We start from the raw sequence: 19,679 nt of genomic DNA, 5'->3' as shown, positions 1-19,679 counted from the left end.
ACTTTATTTTCCCCCGCACTTTTATCCAATCAAACTTCGTCCTCACAGTTCCTCCGTCGTTTCGGCCAATCGCCTTTAAGTATATCCCGCCTTCGGCCCACCTCCGCCTCGCAACCATTGGTTCCACTCGGGGGCGGGGGCGAAAGGAAAACCGTACCTCAAACGTTCCTGAGCCATTATCGAGTGAGCATCGAGATCACGGCTTGGAAGCCCGCCTTCGTACCTTAGCCCGACCAATCGCCGTCTTGATTGTAATGGCACCCCCCCTCCCATTCCCCCGACCCTTCTTGCTCTTTTTCCTCCTCCTCCTCCACTTAGCCAATCAACAGCGCTAGAGTCCACGCGCATGCGCTTTGGGGCCTCCGCGAGGCGAAGGAGAAGGGAGGGGGGAGCTTCTGGAGGGAGAAGTGTTCGCCGCCATCTTAGCATCGCCGCGGCTGCTTGTTGCGGCCGCGTCTGAGGAGAGAGCGAAAGACTCTGGAGCTGACCCGGGCCGGAAAGAGACCTCTGGGGTCTAACGGCCAAAGGGGAGGGGGAGGTGGGTGAGTGACTTCGAGAAAGGCCTGAGGGGAGGGAGGGGGGAAGAGCCCGGAGGCGCCGAACGGGCAGAAGTGGCGGCGGTGACGTCACGGCCGCGGCGGTGACGTCAGCGGGAGGGGTTTCTAGGGCTCCCCGCCGTTCTGAAAAAGAGACGGGAGCGCGGGCCGAAGGGCCGCAGACGCCGCGAGAGGCAAAGGGCGGGGCTTTGGGAGGAGGGGGCGTGGCCTGGCCTTGGGTTGCCCTCCCGCTTTCCTTCCCACCCGCCTCCCGCATTGCGGGCGGGGGCAGGTGGTGGACGAAAGGCCAGGTAGGCGGTGCAGGGTCTCCTTCCGATGGGGGGGGAGGGGGTTTCCAGGCAGGTAACAAGATGGTGCCTCTGAGCCTAAAAGAGAGCGGGGGGGAGGGGTGCTGAACATGGCGGTAGGTGTGTTTTATATATGTATGTATGCTCATCCTTATTAAATTTATATGCCGCCTTTCATCCAAGAATCGCAGGGCGGTTTGCAACATAAATGTTCAAGATGTATGTGGCTCATTTCCTACTTGCAGGCGGTGTTTGTTTTTGGAGTGGTGGTATAGCTTACTCCATTTTTAAAGAGAGTTAGGACTCGAGGAGGGCCAACCCCCCTCGGGATAAGAAAGCTTAAGGCCACACTTTGGAGTGGGGGAGGTGTCTGTTGTGATGTATCCATTGTACTTCGGTAAACGTGAAGAGGCCCTTTGAAGACTTTGGTGGAAAAGTGGGTTGTGCATATTCATAGATATGGATGCTGTGAGGTTCTGATGTTGCAAGTACATGATTGCAGCCTATTGGGTTCCCTGTTAGACTGCAGGTCTAGTATAGACCTGTGTATCTTTCCTAAAAAGTAAACGCTGTTGTGTTCAGGTTAGCATGCGTGGTATTGCAGGCCCTGAAGCACAAGAAATGTTGTTTTTCTTGTGGTTTGCAGTCCCCTTGTTGCCAACCTCATCAACTCTGAAGTATGGGTAACTTTGACAGTCGAGTTGAAGGCAGAACAGGTATTAAGTGATCTGTGGGAATCTACTATTTCAAAGTTCAGTAGATTATTTGGGGTAGGCAGGGAGTTGAAGAAGAGCCAGCAGGAGTGGAGTGCTGGAGTGGAGTTCTCTAGGGATATTATTTAGGGAAAAACTTTAGAACGTTGTGAACCATTCTTGTCTGTCTCTAGATTCCGCTAGATTGAAGTTTGGAAAGCTACTGAGTTATATTAGGAAAAGTCAAACTAAGGGTTTATTTAATGCTGGGGGTAGGCAATGTGGTGCTTTCCTCGTGTTGTTGGAATACAACACACCCATTAGTCAGGGGAGATGGGAATTGTGGTATAAGAACATTTGGAGACTACCCCTGAGAATATGGTGGCTTCTGCTCATTTCGTTTCCTTATAAATCCTCGTTTCAGGATAACGATTATTCAAAGGCAACTTGCAAGAAGCATTCAACCACATATAATAAGAATAATAAGAGTAATAAGCATCAATGTATGAAAAGCCCTCGCAATTTTTCCCATCCAGCCATTGTTGGTAGTATTGCCCTATGGGAGAGTGAAGGAAGTGTAGCCAGAGAAGACTCTGGGGTGGTTTTTGCCTGCCACGAATCCTTCCCACAGAGCAGTTGGTGGTAGGTAGCCCTGTGGTGGAGAGGGAATAATTCAGCTGGAGCAGGCTGTGAGTTGGAATACATGTGTGAGCTCCTTGACCAAAGTCTAGTAAACAAATGACGGAGTTGGAGTTGCATGTTTTGTTTGTTTTGGTATTAAAGAGGACTTGTCTTGTGGCCATAGGGCACCTCACCTATATCTGACATGAACGGAATAGAACAGGGGTGGGGAGCTTGTGGCCGTCCAGATATTGCTGGACTACAACTCACATCACCTCTTGTGGCCTTGTTGTCAGTGGCTGATGGGAGTTGGAGTCCAACCAGCTCTGGAGGCCCAAAGGCTCCCCACAACTGCCTTAGACTAATGGGTGTCTGGAGCTACAGGTATGTATATTAGGCTGGTCATAGATTTCATGATGGAAAAGTTGCACACTGTAATAAAACCTGAGCAGTAATTAAAAGCTGGAATTGGGGAGAGTAGGGAGCAAGCAGGTTCTGCATAGTGAATCCTTAAATTTGAGGCTTGGCGATCTTCATAGATGTTTTATCATTTTGATGCTTTAGAGCAAGCTTTCTCAACCTTGGGTCCCCAGATGTTTTAGCCTACAACTCCCATGATCCCTAGCTCACAGGACCAGTGGTCAGGGATGATGGGAGTTGTAGGCCAAAAACATCTGGGGACCCAAGGTTGAGAAGGGCTGCTTTAGGGCAAGGGTAGTCACTATTGGCGCCTTCCATGGGATGTTGGACTGCCAGCTCACATTGGGGGGAGGGTTTGCAGGCCAACAGCTTCTGGAGGGCACCAGATTGGCTACTTCTGTTTTAGGGGATACAAAGATTTGAAAAGCCTGAGATCCAAGCGAGTTCTTTATCAGGGTGGTTTAGATCCTATGTTCTAGCCTATCTCTGCTAGCTTTCTTTGGTGTGGTTAAATTCCTCGTGATGGAAACATAATAGCTTCTACTGTACCATGAAGACTAGAGCTGGGCAACTCTGGATACTCCAGAAAACATCTGCAAGTGACTGGAAGAGCAGCTCCTCTGCATCTTTTGTCTGTTAACCTAAGAAGCCCATGCATATTGTCACAACTGAATGCAGCTATACACCATGAGAGATCTTAACTAAGGTTGGACACATTCCAAATTCCAAGGAAACCCCAAGCTTAGGCAGATATCTGTGAATATGCATGGTCTGTTGGGGGCACGTTTTGGGCTTCACCAGAATATTTAAGCTAAAAAACCCCAAGAAAGAACACCACCCCCAAACCCAGAATCTAGGCTGTGTTTGGTAGCCTGTAGGAGTTATGGAGAGTTTTCTAGGCCATGCATGGCCATTGGGAATACTTCTGAAGTCCATTTTTAGCTTCTGAGTCTTCAGTAGACTGTGTGTCCTTTAAAAGCTGTCACTGTTGTAATAAAGCTTAGGCATTTATTGAGAGAAATGAAAAATTAATTGTACTGTATTATCTAGCGGATACTGTCACTTGATCTTTCTGCCTGAGTAAATCACTGGAAGGTGGGAAAATTCTGCTTCTGTATCCCAGTAAATGATCAGCTACTATTCTAGAGCAAGGTTCTCTTTTTCTATGGAAGAGTTAAAAGTCCAAAAAACTCCAGGGCAAAGGTGGGGAGAATTCTACAGCCGTGACAAAACTAATTGTTTGAACGAAGCAACAAGGACTAGAAACTTTGAATCAACTTAAAATTTAAAACAATGTTGTGATAGTCTTTTCCCTGTTGGAAAAGCTACATGAAGGTTCTTTCCTACATATATACTTTGGAATTTCAGAGGAAGCCCCTCATAAATTCTTGCATGTTTACAGATTGTGACTCACTATTCATGAGGTATTTGACAATACACAAACTACATGAATTCCATGCATCCCAAAGTTGCAGGTTTTTCTTAGCCTTAGGGTTACTGTCGGTTGTGTGAATCTCCTGTGGGTTACTCTTGGGGGCAGTGGGTCCTGCAACAGACAGAGCCAGATATGCTTTCCTCCTGTCAACAGAAGTTTGCAACAACCCAATCTACTTTGCTAACAGTGAAAGCGGCAAAGAGGAAGGGAGCAGACTAGAGTTTCTGATCAAGCAGCTCTACCTTCTTCTCTGAATGACTGGCTGGCTGTAGGAGAGGATAAGAGATTCCCACCTCTGGTTCTTGTACTGCTAGTGTTGGATTAGTGCCCCAGTGCTCAGATCCTTACACTCACAGTATACGTACAAAAGTGTGCAAGGTTTCTGCATGGTAACTTCCTAGCTCAGGTAGCTAGAGTAAACTTAGAAGAATATGGGAGTTTAAAAGGTTTGAAGAGCAATGTGTTTTGGCAGTGTGGTGTGTGCCTAAAATTCAGTACTGCTACAATGGTATGACAAGAATCTTACCATTTTCATGTAAAATCTGATGTTGCCTGTGAAGACTTCATGGCTATAGAGAAAACAGCAGCTCTCCTGTTTGCTAAAGACTTAACTGCTCCATCCTATGCAAAGTCCTATAGAAATAAGTGCAAGGCAGTTCAGAGTAGAGATATTTGGGATTATGAGGTGTTAGTACAGATCTCTGGTTTTCTAGAGTGAAAATACAGGGCCTCATGTACAAAGGTTGCCAATACACAGTCCCTCTATGTCCTGTCTCTGCTCCCCCTCTAAAAAAGTTAGCGGTTTCTGGGCCCAAACTTAGATTTTATTAAAATATGTCACATAATAATTATTTCCCCACATCCACTCCTGCCCATCTCATTCTAAAGCAAAAATGTTGCAACCAGTATATTGCAGGTGTATCTGACAGGCACCCCTTTACCCAGATGGAGAAGTGGGGTATGGTTTTTTTTACTCTCCTGGGGGATGTTTTGCAGTGTGAGGTCTGTGGAAGGAGTGTGGAGTGCAGGTTCTCATGTGAAGGAATCTACTGGGTGGATTGAGATCCTTCTAGATTAGAAAAGGAGGCAGGGGCAGGTTGCTAGAGGAGAGGGATCGTTTGCATGGGCAGGCAACCTGAGATGCTCTTTCACGTTTGTCTTGGCATTCCAGAATCCCAGAGGTCACATGGTGGGCTCCAGTTGGTTTTACAGATCCGTAGATTCTAGAACTCTAGCGTATCCAAGCAACATGCGCGGTCCTCCCTGCCCACCCCTGCGTAGCCCACTTCTCAATTTCACTCATGCCTCCATCTTCTCCAGGCTGTGATCGAATTCTTTGCCTGCTAGAAGCCCTTCTCCACTAGCAGCTCCTGTGTCTCGGGGTGGTGGGGAGCCCACCCGTTTGGGCCAGCCATGGATCCGGCGTTCCCCAATCCATCCCAGGACCCAGTGAGTACCCACCCTCACCCCCTTCTCTTGTTCTTCGGGAAGGTAGTGTTGTGGGGTTCCATTGCAGGGAACTCTGCGTTTAACCCTTCCCCTCTCTCTCTCTCCCCACTTGCAGAGCCAAGAGGACGGCATGGCCTCGGATGACTTTGATATCGTGATAGAGGCCATGTTGGAGGCCCCGTACAAGAAAGAGGAGGTAAGGAGTGAATTCTTGAAAGCAGCAGCAGCATCCCCAGCCTGTGAAAAAAGGGGTTCTTAGCCATGCTACCACGATTGCAGTGTGGTGCCTAATGCAGTCCCCTGTGTAGCTCCCTTCCCTGAGGGCCTCAACTTTGGTGTGTTTTTTTTAAAAAAAGTAATGTTTCTGTCTTACGTAGCTGCATTTTATTGTTTCCGTTGTTAATGTAAGGCCACCAAAGAAATTGGTTATTGGCTTGCATATAGATGCAGGCCGCTAAAGATGTGAAATCATGTTAATTCAGAGACAAGCTTATTGGATCAGGGGTTGCCAGTTGCTTGCCACAATTCAGCCACCATACTGCCTAGGGTCTAGAAAATAAAATAAAAACGTTCCTTCTCTTTGATAAGCCTTAGACCACTTGTCCTCTCCGTCCCTGCCAAAGAGCACCCAAACTTTGCAGCAGAATAACACATCCCAAAGAAAGCTATGTGCATTTGTGTGACATGCCGTTTTCCCCCTGGCCTTTATTTGCTTAAGGTAGTTCCGGAGTGCACTTCTTTAGAAGCAGCTCCCATTAGAAATCAGTGGGTGCGAGTCTGGCCACGATTTTGGCCGTGGTGACGTTTATCTCTTCCTAAGCGTTGGTTGCATGTGGCACTTTGCCCCACCTGCTGTTGTGGCCAGAACAACAGCATCCCATGCAGAGCCTTGGCTCGTGCAGTTATTAGCTCGAAAACAACAAATTCTGTGTTAATTAAATCAAGGAATTTTGTTGTTGATGATTCCGACTGCAGGTCCCCGGTCCCGGTCCCCCCCTGGAAACTGAATGCTTGCCAGGTAAATGTTCCTGGAGTGGGTTTTGGCAATAGGAGAGAACTCAGTTAAGTGTCACTGGTATTTTGGGTAGGCTAAACAGTGGGTGAAACGTTGTTTTTCTTTACGGTAGAAGTTGGGGTTCTCAGGGAAGCAAATCCTGCACCAGTTTCAAAGTGGGTGTAAGGCGAGCAGATTTGACCCTTCTTTAAGCAGAGGGAAACCCCCTTGAAAGTTGAGTTGCTGAAAATCAACTACTTACGACAATTCTGCGTTGAACAGTATATTGCGTTTTTTTAAAGGAAACAATTCCTGGCAGTAGAATGATGGGCAGGGGGAGTTTTGGTACATGCCAGATATGAAAAGCTAATAATTTCGACTTTCCTAATGAAAACTCTTTGGTTTTCAAACTTCAAAAGTGGCTTCTCTCCCTGCCAAAGAGCCCTGGAGGTCCCCCTCCGAGCATTTGGTGGGGGACAGACCTATATTGGGGTGCATGTGTGTGCTTTGCTCTTATGTCCCAGTCTGCTGAGGCAGCTTAAGTACTCAGTTGTTCTTGCAGCTGTGCTCCTAATTTTTACAAAAGACAAAATATTAAAAGCGTAGTATCTTAAAGCAGCTGCACCCTCCAAGGAACGGGAGGACGCAGCTGCTTTAATTGTAAGTGTTGGGGTTCTGGGTCCCCCCTCCCATGCCTGGTATAATTAATGAGCTTGGACGTACTGCCAGTGATTCTCCCAGGTCCCTCAGATGTGCTGCTCTGTGCTAGATATATGGGAAGAAACGTGTTTTGGGTTGTTGTTGTTTTCTTGGTTTGAGTGGGGTGAGGAATGGTGGAGTGTGTGTGTATGCCCCCCTCTCCCTGTGTGTCTCAGTGACCCTTCCCTGCTGGGCCCATCCCTCCTGTGTTTGCTCCAGGCCCAACCAGGACCCTCAAAGCCACCAGCTGATCCCCCCACAGCACAGGTAATGTATGAAAGCGGTCGGGAGCAGCTGGGGGAGGGCAGAGTGGGGCTGGGCTACAAGGCATACGAGGGAGGAGCAGGGGCTGCATATTACCCCCCTCTCTTCTGTCTTCCGACCCTTTTTCCAGCCGCCTCAGGAGGAGCAAGCAAAGGACGCAAAGAAAGAAAGCGCCCCCAGCAGCAGCGGGGAAAGCAGCAGGTGAGTTGCTCTGCTTCCTCTGGCCTTTCCTTCTCCCCTCCCTCTTTCCTGCGCATCTCTCACCTTCCTTCCTTCCCGATTGCAGCAAAAAGAAGAGGAGCAAGAGTCGTAGCAGGAGCCGTGACCACAGACATAGGTAGGTAGGGATGGGCTCCAACGAGCACAGAGAGAGGATGGAGCAGCGAGCAAGGAGCTGTGTGGGTTGCTAGTCTAGGACCCCCACTTGCCATGGTTGGCAAACATGTAGCTGTCAGGAGCTTATTGCCTTCCGTCCTTCCTTTTCCAGGGAGTGTGAGAGGGGGAGCGCTTCCCCTTGCATGCTTCCCAGAAATTGGAGGATTTGGTTGGATTTTAGCTGCATGCATGCATTTCAGCCAGTATCTTTGGGCAGATCCATGCCATACATTTAAAGTGCATTCCGCAAACTTTCCCTGCAGACTTCCCGGGGGAAGGGTCCTGACAGTTGGAGCACTGGGGGGGGGGCAGGATTGCAGTTTCCAGGATTCTGAACGTACTTTAAATGTGTCATGACCGTGGGGTGAAAGGAGGGCCTGGTATCACCCAGCACGCTTAGTTCCCTGTCCTGCGGTAGGAGGTGCAACGAGGACAGTTTGGGGCAGGCTACCCTGCTTCATAATCCTTTCTCGTTCTTCAAACCTCTTCTAGCCGCAGTCGGGACCGAGACCGCCACCGCAGGCGCAGCCGCAGCAGAGATCGCCGGAGCCGCCACCGGAGCAGAAGCCGCCACCGGAGCCGCAGCCGGGACCGCAGGCGGGGCAGCCGGTCTCGCAGCAGAGAGCGCCGGCGGGACGAGAGAGTGCGCTACCGGAGCCCCCCACCCCCTGGGTAAGGGACACTGCCACAGACCTATCACAAAAGCCCCGGGTGATCAAATGTTTAATGCAAAGAGAGTGTTACCGGAAAAATCCAAGGGCTCCCTTGGACAAAAAGTAAAGACACCAACCAGAGTAAATTGGAGCAAATCAGCAGCCTGTAGGCTTGGCCTTTATTGAACTGTTGCAGCAGGGTGTTCCCCTCACTCGCAGGAGAGAGGAAAGACACAGAAAATGGTGTGCAAGACCTTATAAAAACTTTTGAAATTCCCCTCCTCTAGGTCAAGCCCACCCCCAGAAACATCATGCATACATTACAGAAAGGAGGGGTTGAGGGAGGAGTTGTGGTGGTAACCTGAGTGTCCTGTCACCTGGCTGGTTCCCTTCTACCCCTCCCCACGAGTCATTTTCTGAAGACAAAAGGTAGTCGCAGTTTCCTGCCCCCTGAGGGAAGATCTGATCATTGTCCTTTGCTGAATCCACTCCCATATGCAAGTTCTTTGTGATCTTGATTGTCTTCTGTCTGGGATCATCAGGGTTGGCATAGCAACTGGGCAGGGCTCCTGTGGATGTGCTGGTATGGTGAAGGGATTATGGCGCCCTGTATCAAACCTTCCCCATTTTGTAGTCTTTCCTTCATGGAGTAAAATAAAAGTGGAACAGTGCAAATCCGATGTATGGTTGATTTTCTATGAATTTATAAAAGAAGTGTAGCGTATGTAGTGTGTGAGTGTGTGTGAAGTTTGTACAAACTGAATGATGGGGGGGGGGGGTTCCTGCTACAAGAAGAAATAATTCGTCTTAGCTGTGTCAGCAACAGGGATGGCTCAAGAGACTGAGTTAATGCCCATCTTATAGCAGTGGACCATGTCCCTCTGAGCTTCTCCCTCAGTCTCCTTTCCATGTCTCCCAAATCCTCTGCCTGCTCTGCCACAGCAGCATCTCCATGACAGGGCTTGAAGCTTTCTCCACCCATTGCACATCTCAGAAACACTCCTCCCCCCCAATTTCATTTAATGCACAAGTCTCTCTTTTTAAAAATGAATTTCAAACTGGAAGCCCAAAGTGGCTGGCAATACAATACAATGCAAATGATATGTACAATAATCAATGTACATATCAACCTTTGGCTTTCCAAGTGTTTGCTTAACCACAGCCTGGATGATCCTTGACCCTTTGTCGTTATTGCTGGGGCTGAGGAGGGTTGTAGTTCAGCAGCATCCGGACGGCCAAAGGTTCCCCACACTGGCTAAACAATCTGTATATAAACAGTAAAGGATTCCTGCTTCCTATCTGAACCCTGCCCTGGAAGGTGTTTCAGGTGAAAGAGCTAAGAAGGAAGCAACAGTATTGAGGAGTGGGTAATATAGGGCAGCAGATAGTAGCCTCTCCTTTGATAGTCACTTGCCTTGGGATGTTTTCTTTTGGCTTTGATCTTAAGCAAATGAGAAAGGACTTGGCAGTTTGTGTATTTTGACAGTGGTTGCTCTGTTTATGCTCTCGTGGTTGAACTAGACCATCTTGCGTTCTGTCCCATTCCCTTTCCTTGCAGGCGTCGGTTTGGGCACAGCAAGAGTCCCTTGTACAGAGAGAAAAGCCCCCTCCGGTGAGTGTTTGTGACTGGGGAGGGCTGGGTGGTGGTTCTTGGGCCACGTTAATAATAATGATAATAATTTTATTTTTTATATGCCACCAATCTGACTGGGTTGCCCCAGCCCCTCTGGGCACCTTACAGCAAAATATAAAAACACAACAAAACATCAGATGTTAAAAACTTCCCTATACAGATGTCTTCTAAAAGTAAAAAAGTTGTTTATCTGTTTGACATCTGATGGGAGGGTATTCCACAGGGTGGGTGCCACTACCAAGAGGGTCCCCTGTAACCTCACTTCCGCCAGAAGGCCCTCAGTGCTGGATCTCAGTGTTCAGGCTGAACAATGGGATAGAGACGTTCCTTTAGGTATACAGGGCTGAGGCCATTTAGGGCTTTGAAGGTCAGCACCAACACTTTGAATTGGGCGTGGAAATGTACTGGGAGCCAATGTAGATCCTCTAGGGCTGGTGTTATATGGTCCCGGCGGCTGCTTGCAGTGACCAGTCTAGCTGCTACATTCTGGATTAGTTGTAGTTTCCGAGTCACCTTCGAAGGTAGCCCCATGTAGAGCGCATTGCAGTAGTCAACTAGACCATGCACAACTCTGGCAAAACATGGCACAGGCAGGTAGGGTCTCAGCCAGTGTACCAGATGGAGCTGGTAGACAGTTGCCTTGCATGCAGAATTAACCTGCACCTCCGTGGACAACTGTGAGTACAAAATGACCCCCAGGCTGTGCTCCTGGTCCTTCAGGGGCACAGTTACCCAATCAGGACCAGGGAGTCCCCCACAGCTGCCCACCCCTTGTCCCCCAGAACCAATTAGGCTTGTTGAGTTCCTCATCCCAGGTTTGAACCTCCTTGGCAACTTCTGCTTTTCTCCCACAGGGAGCCCTTGGGCAGCTTGAGCCCAGAGGAGCGTGATGCGCGCACTGTCTTCTGCATGCAGCTGGCTGCCCGCATTCGCCCACGTGACCTTGAGGACTTTTTCTCTGCTGTCGGCAAGGTTGGCCATTTCCCCTCCGTCCCTCCATTGGGCTTTGACATTTGCTTATTTCTCCCCCCACCCTTCAAGTGCAGACTTGAAACCCACGGTGCCCTCTGTGTTCTGTATGGTACCCAGTGATCTCAGCCAGAAACGCCTTTTTAGTCATCCTCAGCTGCACTTCTATGGGCTTCCTGCAGCCGTTCAGTCTCTCTTTTTGAGAATAATTTTTTATTAACCGACCAATCACATCAAATCAAACCAAATTACATAAATTCCAAATTACACAGCCAAATTTTAAATTTTTGTTGGGGGTACCCATATTTCAAGTTCCGAAGGGGATCCAATCAACTTCTTGCTTCTTGCTGCTGTTTTAATGTCCACAAACCTAACCATATGTTCACAGTACTGTCCAGTCCTTTCTTATTGTTTTTCCACATCTCTTGTTGTTATTTTCATATATTTTTCCTTTCTCTTTGTGACCTCTGATAGTTCCACAAGCTGGTTAAAACAGTTTGTAATCCTGTGTGGATATTTTTTTTTTTATCCAGTAGCCATATACAGACGTTTTCCATATAACATCACTTCCATACATCAAAACAGTCTAGCGTCATTAATCTTCACCAATCTGCCTCCTTTCTCAAAACCTCTGAGGAGATTCACCAGGAATGCAGTCTGAAAACAAGTCCGTTCCTCCTCCCGGCTATAAATCCTTTGGCAAGATGGCGACTCTGAATTAATTGCTGCGCCATTCCAAAAGCTCTCGTTGCTTCTCGATCTCCATAAAGCATACTTTTGGTTAAAGTTTATCTCCACACAGACCTTAATCATCCTGCTTGGGTCAGTTCAACTGACGGTTCTAATGAGGAGGGGTTCTTAGTAAATCACATAAAAGGAAAGTAAAAAAGGTCCCCCCCCCCCCATTCAGTCCCGTTGCTGACATACCCAGCCTTTGGTGTATCTTCATTGTAAAATATTCCTGTTTCTCCAACCCGTCGTCTTCTTTCGCAGAGGTCACTTCAATTAGCAGACTTCACTCCCCTTCCTCACTTGAAATATGTGCATTTGCTTCTTTTGTAATTAATCATTCCAAATTGCTGCAGCTAGTGCGCGATCAGAGACAGCATCCAGGAGAGCCGAGGTCAACACAGGGGCATTCTGCCTCATGCCCTCACCCCCTTCTTTCGAATTTGGGGGTGATTTATGGGCACAGCAGGCAAAGGCAGTGTTCCCCATTCCCTTGGGGCAACAAGGGAGGCTGCCTACTCCCATAACAGCCTCTTAATTACCCCGTGTGGGTTGGAGAGATGGTATTGTCGGCCATCTTCCAATGCGCCCCTAGTGGCCCCCCTGCAGCCGTTCAGTCTCTCACTTGCTTCCCCTTGTACCTCCGAGCAGGTGCGCGATGTGCGGATCATCTCCGACCGAAACTCCCGCCGCTCCAAGGGCATCGCCTACGTGGAGTTCTGCGAGATCCAGTCGGTACCGTTGGCCATTGGGCTGACAGGGCAGCGCCTCCTCGGGGTGCCCATCATTGTCCAGGCCTCCCAGGTGCGAGACGCATTTGAGGCGGGAGGGGGGTGGGTAAAGAAACTTTGTATGTGTGGCCTGAGAAAGAGAAGGAGGGGTGTGGACTGGGCTAGGTGTGTGTGACCCGGTGAACAAGTTAACGGCAGAAAATGGAGCTAGAGATGATGCAGAGAGGCGAAGCAAAGGGGCGTTGGGAGGAACTGGCAGGGTTGGGCTTTTAAGGAAAGGGATGGAAGTTCTTAAAGCCCAAGCCCAGAGTTGGTAAGATACTCGTTTGGGCATGTTTGCGCAGCCCTCTTCTCCCGCCCAAAGACCAGGGGATGAGGAGCTGCTTACACTTGTGTAAGACTCATACCCGGCTCTCAACGTTTTAACACTGTTACTGTTTTTAATATTGTGAGCCCTGTTGTGGGAACAAACGTTTGCAAAAAACATTTGATTTTTGATTTATTTATTTTTTAAAAAATAATGCCTAATGCTTGCGGCTGTTTCTAATCCTTCCTGGTTTTCCCTGCCCTTAGGCAGAGAAGAACCGGCTGGCAGCCATGGCTAACAACCTTCAGAAAGGCAGTGGGGGGCCCATGCGGCTCTACGTTGGCTCCCTTCACTGCAACATCACCAAAGAGATGCTGCGTGGGATCTTTGAGCCCTTTGGCAAGGTAGGGTGAGGTGGGAGGGGGCTGGGGGAGCGAGTGGGCGGAGCGTGGTGGGGGCTCACGGAGTTCTGATTTGTGGCTTTTTCGCCCTGCGTGCAGATTGACAGCATTGTGCTGATGCGTGACCAGGATACCGGGCAGTCCAAGGGCTATGGCTTCATCACGGTATGCATCTCTTCTCACCTGGCTTTGAAGGTGGGTGGGTGGGGAGCCTCAGAGACTTCCCTTTTAAAGCCCTTTCTTCCCCTGTCAGTTTGCAGAGGCTGAGTGTGCCCGGCGTGCCCTGGAGCAGCTGAATGGTTTTGAGCTGGCCGGCCGACCCATGCGGGTGGGGCAGGTCACTGAGCGGCTGGACGGCACCACCGACATCACCTTCCCGGATGGTGATGAGCCCGAGCGGTCGGCCCTTAATCTCAGCACCACTGGCTCCCAGCTCCAGCTCATGGCCAAACTGGCAGAAGGTGAGTTTCCTGGTAGGAATTGAGCAGCGAGGAAACTGGGAGAGATTTCTTCACATGAATCATGGAAACAAACTGATTTGTTTATTAAGAAGTGATATGCCATGCAGGGAGCAATAAAAGCAATATTAAAACAGGCTGGAGACAAGAAGACGGATGTCTGGAGAGCAGCAGTCTTTAAAAGCTTGGTACTACAATTGAGGGTGTTGATTTGATGGGAAGGAAATTTTACAGAAGGGAACGGGTACCAGCAGGAAGGCACCTGCTTCTAGTAGATATCTGCCTAGCTTGCCTCTAGGGGTGTACCTTGCAAACAGGACCTCTAGATCTCTGTTTTCAAGGGATTGTACAGTAGAAGACGGTCCTTCAGATATCCCCTTCCCAGGCCATTTTGGTCTTAAAACCTTTGAACTCTCTTTGACTGGGAACACACCAAAATCAAGTAGTTGGGCAATACTCAGGACCGCAATACCTCAAGGACTGCCTCTCCGTATATGAACCCGGACCCTGTGATCACCGTCTAAGGCCCTTTGTGTGCCTCTTCCACAAGAGGTCCAGAGGGTGGCCACACACAAACGGGCCTTTTCTGCAGTGGCTCCCCACTTACTTCATTGCATATCTCTAGGTGCCAGATGAAAACGTTCCTCTTCTATTGGCCTTTGGCTAATTTAATTGCGCAGGCAGGGAATGTATTGTTTTTGTTTGGTATTACGTTATATATTTTTGTGTTTTTATATTGTGAACTGCCCTCTGATCTTTGGCTGAAGGGTGGTATAGAAAATTTAATAGTAATACAGTGGTACCTCGCAAGACGAATGCCTTGGAAGACGAAAAACTCGCAAGATAAAGAGTTTTTCGTTTTCTGAGTTGCTTCGCAAGACGGATTTCCCTATGGGCTTGCTTTGCAAGACGAAATGTCTTGTGCCTTTTTTTTAAAACAGCCAATGCATTCCTATGGGAAACCGTCAATACGCAGCGGTGCTTCGCAAGACGAAAAAATTCACAAGATGAAAAAACTCGCAGAACGAATTAATTTCGTCTTGCGAGGCACCACTGTAGTAATAATAATTATAGTATTATGACCAACTGAAATGCCACAAAACATTGAGAACTTCTCCAGAACTCTTTATGAAGCTGGAAGGGGTGGGGTGGAGGGATGAGGAAATCACAATACTCCAGCCTCTCTTCTATACTTTCATTATTAACAGTTATGGTAATGGGCAAGGAGAAGAAGAAGTGGGTTGCCCCCTAGTTCAGGTTTAGAGAACTTCAGCCCCACCCACACCTGTTGGCCAATTACACCTTTTCTTGCATTGGTTCTATTAGAGGGGATGGAATAAATCTGTATCCCTTCCTCTGTCTGTGTCAGCACATAACAGCGCCTTCTAAATTAGAACCCTTCGATGTACTTCATTTTCTGTTCTCATGGAGGAAAGAGTTAGTGTGGCAGAAGCAGGAACACTGTGCCTCCCTTGGGCTGCAGATTAGGGTCTGCTTCCCTCCTTCCCCAGGCCCCTCTGTTCAACATGACAGGAGTCTTGCTTCTTACAGAGGTCAATGCTCTCTGCTATGATCTCCAGATAGCCTGCCTCATAAGATTGCAGGGATAAATTATTAGAGGGTGCTGTCCTCTCTGGGCCTTCGTGATATGCTGGGAAGGAAATCAGAATGATATGATGGGGAGAGGAGACACTAAGAGGACAGTTGCGGTTCCTGCAGAATTGTCCGAAATGATTACAGTTGACCATTTTGTGGGAAGGAGAGCAAGAAAAAGTGCATTGGATTCATCATAACAGCTTTCACTATTTTTGAGCATTTAGTCATACTAAAAGAGAGGTCCCCTTGGAATTCTTCAGTTGCTTCGGAGAGTTTTTGTGGCCATCTGCCGTTGAGGGGTGGAGATTTGTGGGGAGCTTCTGTGCACCGAAAAGTGCACATCACTAACCTCAGACTGGGATTTGGGGGAGTGCAGGGGAAACTTTTGAAAGGGTCCTCATTCACGTCCCAATATACTTGCGGCTCAGGCAACAGCCTAGGGCAAAGAGTTGTTAAATCACTTAACGCCTTCTGCTAAGGCAATGCTTGTTGGATGAAAATGTGTTTGTGGCTGAGTCTCCCCTTTGGGGCTTCTCCCCTCTCAGCAGGTTCTGGGATCCCCTTGTCAACTACAGCCGCTGCTCAGGCGGCCCTGCAGCTCAATGGAGCGATACCCCTGGGAGCACTGAACCCAGCTGCCCTGACAGGTAAGGTGGGGAATGTGTGCGATCCATTGGATGGGCTCGTTTGGGGGTGGGGGAGGTGACCCTGATGAGAACCTTGAGGGACATGAGGTCCAGCCACAATCTTGAATAAAGCATCTTTAGCAAGGAGACAGATCCCTGACCGTACACAACTCTTGGGAATTGTGTATGGAGATACCTCTTCATACTGAGCCAGTCATCAGCCCCATTTTCTGCTCTGACTCGCAGCAGTTCTCCACAGTCCTGGGGATAGGTCCTTTCTACCTCCGCTGCATGAGCTTCTCCAAACTGGAGGTGCTGCAGATTACAGAAATATGGGTCAGTCTGCGTTCAAGGCATGCATTCTGCTCTTCTCCAGTGGATGAAGCTTTCCTGACCTGGTGCTCTTCAGATCTTGTTGAACCATAAGCTCCCATCACCGCTTAATATTGTCTGGGGCTGATGGGAATTTGCAGCCCAACCTCTTGAGGGCACCCAGTAGGGGAAGGCTACCCTGGCCATAATCCAACCAGACGTTTTTCCCAGCCTGCTTACAGAGGTCTCTGCTAAGAAGCTTGCGTAGCACCCTAAGGCATGAACCTGTTTTACCCACTGTCTTGTTTGGGAATCTCTTAATGTTTTCCTCTGTTCTTCTCCACTTCTAGCTCTCAGCCCAGCACTGAACCTGGCTTCACAGACATTGGCTTCCCAGTGCTTCCAGCTTTCGGGCCTCTTCACTCCCCAGACAATGTGAGTGGCTGAATCCCAGAGACGGGTGGGGGGTTAAGGGTCGTGTACTATGTGCCGGAAAATCCAATGGTGCCTGTTTAGTTTTCCTTAGCCAGGCTGGGCTGATATTCTCTTAAATTGGTTTGGGGAAATGGAGGCCTCCTGGCCTAGTGTTCTCCCGCATTCCCAAAATGCACTGCCAGGCCGCTCCCTTCCTGCGTTATCGCTGAGTCCCTCTCACTTCTAAACTTGCTACTCACAGATGCCAGGATGCCCATCAGTGTTCTGACAGTTCTCAGGATATACTCAGTTTTCACAACTTCATTGTGATTTTTCTGAGCTGCAATATTTTGGCATGAAACCTGTGTGGCGAAGTGGGGTGGAAGGAGAGAGGTGGTTTTCCAGCCTTTTCTTTTTTCTTTTCTTTTCTTTTTGTCTGCAACCTTGTGGCTCAGAAAATTCTACTTTTAGAAACCGACACACAAAGGCCTAATCTGCCCTCGTTATTTTATGTTGGTTATCATGTGCTTGCATGAAATCTGTGCAACTGGATGCTGGACGGAGAGGGATGATACTGTACCTTCCTAATCTTGTACGTGTCTCTCTCTCTCTCTCTCCCCAGGTAACTCAACCCGGTTCCCCCCCTGCCCTCCCTCTCCCACGGAGCCAGGAGGGGAATGATCATCTCCACATCATCACCACATCACCGCCCTCATTGAATGCAAGGCAGAGCGGGATGGACTCTGAAGGAACACCCCATCCTCCTCGGGGCCCCTTCTCAATGCGAACTGAATTTGCTCCGATTCCCTTCCCACCAGGAGCCTGGGGGTGGGAGGGGGTTGGTGTTCTTCCCCTTGATTCTGGAATCATAATCGGATGTGGGGGGGGCGGGGGGGCCTGCGTCAAATCCCCTGCATGGGACCCTCAGGAGGACCAGGGACCCGTTTCCCCCACAGATGTGGGCTCTCAGCATCTCTTCTTGTTTTTTGCCGCCTCCTGGCAGAGGCCCCGCGGGGCTTGCAACGCCAGGGTGTCCATTTGCCATTCCTCTTTCCCACCCTCTGCTCTCCAGTGGTGTGTTGTGGGTATGTGCTGGACGGCTTCATGAATTGAGCTCATTGCAGATGGGTGTGCGCGTGTGTCTTGTACATAGCCGAGAGGGAGGAAATGGGGAGAGTCGAGAACCAGCATTTGGGTGGGAGGCCTGGCCCCGAGGGGATATCCCCCCCCCTCCTTCCCAAGCAGTGTTTTGTAATCCCCTCTCAATCTCTCTGAGGTTGCCTATAGTGTGGGGATGTCGTCCCGTTCCTCCCTTTCCTTTCCCTCGCCCCTCCTTTTTCTTGGGTCTGTATCCTTCTTGATGTTCCCATTTTCTGCCGCACCTTCCCTCAAACGAGTCCCTTGGATCACATCTTTCCCCTCCCCCCTCCATCCCCAAATTTGAAGGTGTATTTTGGTTTTCTTTTTATCTGTCTCTTTTAATTTTTTTTCTCTTTTTTTCTCTTTTTTGCTTATAAATGAATAATAAAAAGTCACCAAATGTAGCTAGGTGTGTTTTTCATTTTGTGGCAGTAAAAGGGCGAGAGGTGAGGTTGCTTCTACTCCTGGAATTGAGGGGCAGAGGTGATGCACATCTGCAGGCTGAGGCTGAAATATGGGGATGGAAGTGTTATTGGGAGGGTCTTTCAGATTAAGACTATTGGTTGGAGAGACAGGGAGGATGCTGTGGTTCTCAGTCTAGATAAATGTTTCCAAACCATCTGGGGGCAGATGCACTCATCAGTCATGTACACCAAATTAAGTAAGAACTGAAACATCCTCAAAACTACCCAAGCATTTCTCTATCAGGAGTGATTGACAGGTCCGCTCACACCTCAGGCCAGACAATTGGCAAAATTGCCACCCCTGGCAGAGTCAATGAGTGGAAGGCCCCAAGGCCAGAGGAGGAAGTCCAGGGCAGCCCTGGGCTAGGGGTGGGCAGACTTTCAGGCTTGCTGGATCAACTTTTCTTTCCTCAATATGAGAGCCAGGTCCGAAAGCTATACAATTAGAATTAAAGAGTAAGAAGGTGCCTCAACAGCCTTGAAATTTGCTTTCCGCGCCAGAATTTGCGCACACAAAAAGTCCAGAGTTTGTCAGCTTGTTTTGGCAGCCTGATGTAGGCAGAAGAAGTCACGTTTTTGTTGCTCTTGTCAAATAACTGGGAGTCTGAAACCTTGTTGGTCCCGACAGCTGATCTTGAGATCTACCATTAGATCTTGATCTGCTTCCCCCTGCTGTCGACTTGCCAGGAGCCTTTGGTTTTTAACTTGTTTATGGCACATCACCAGTCTTCCCATGGCTCCCTGTTCAGGAATGACTGATTTGAGAAAGAGAGGGACTGTTTTCCACTGACGCTCTGGGCAGGATGCCTTGCTTGAACGGTGCAAGTCAACATCCGCGGTTAGGCTGCCTGGGTGTCCCTGGGCCAAATTCAGCCCACTCGCCATCACTCATCCCTACACACCCTCCTTGGGACTCAAAGGGGTCTTTTGGTCCTGCTTGGCCCACCTAAGCTTGCCTCCTGGTGGGAAACAGCTAAGAGCCATGGGCTACCCCACCCCACAGGATTTCCTGCAGCTTTTATTCCTGGGGGGTTCCTCAAGTATCCTCTTGCCCTGCAGAGAGTGTGGTTAGCGTAGAGAAAATGGCTGTTCACGGAGCACGTTGCTCTGAGCTGCCACTTGTCTTATTTTCTGATTCTCTCTTGTTCTCTTCACCGTGTTTAGAGAGTTGTGAAATACAAGGCATATGTTGGTAATTGGGTCAAACCTTCACTGCTTGGGTGAGTGCAGATGTACATGCATTGATGCGCTTCGGGGGTTTTTTTTTTTGCTCCTGGTCTTGCAGGAAGATGGCCAGAGCTTGCTCACGGCGCCACATTAAGTTGCTCAGCTGTGGCTGTTGTTTGTCGCTTGAAAGCCACAGGATCCAGCTGGTGTGGGAGCGGAGGAGCAACCCTCCAGCTCCCTTCTCCACCCTTGTGACAGAAATGTGTGACTTGTAGGGTGTGAGATT

The 19,679-nt window shown here is 49.0% G+C and overlaps 1 protein-coding gene across 32 annotated transcripts; it reads left to right on the top strand.

Moving 5' to 3' along the window:
• Positions 1-236: 236 nt before the first annotated feature.
• On the top strand, positions 237-18,166 carry RBM23 (RNA binding motif protein 23; the record flags this gene model as incomplete). Of its 32 annotated transcripts, none has more annotated exons than XM_083410494.1 (16): positions 237-538; positions 5,184-5,461; positions 5,577-5,657; positions 7,374-7,421; positions 7,549-7,619; positions 7,705-7,755; positions 8,286-8,465; positions 10,005-10,058; positions 10,934-11,051; positions 12,429-12,581; positions 13,082-13,219; positions 13,316-13,381; positions 13,470-13,677; positions 15,816-15,917; positions 16,559-16,643; positions 17,245-18,166. In XM_083410494.1, exons 2-16 carry the CDS (start codon positions 5,426-5,428, stop codon positions 17,246-17,248), a joined length of 1,395 nt encoding a protein of 464 aa, XP_083266620.1. In that variant the 5' UTR covers positions 237-538; positions 5,184-5,425. The 32 variants fall into 32 exon arrangements, with proteins under 32 accessions (XP_083266620.1, XP_083266598.1, XP_083266601.1 ...); XM_083410472.1 differs by having other exon boundaries at positions 347-538; positions 5,333-5,461; XM_083410483.1 differs by having other exon boundaries at positions 361-542; positions 5,333-5,461.
• Between the last annotated feature and the right edge of the window lie 1,513 nt (positions 18,167-19,679).

This window comes from Podarcis tiliguerta (assembly GCF_965153285.1).
Source record: "Podarcis tiliguerta genome assembly, chromosome: 13".
In the NCBI taxonomy this organism is placed as follows: Eukaryota; Metazoa; Chordata; class Lepidosauria; order Squamata; family Lacertidae; genus Podarcis; species Podarcis tiliguerta.
This window is presented reverse-complemented; position numbering and strand designations above follow the sequence as displayed.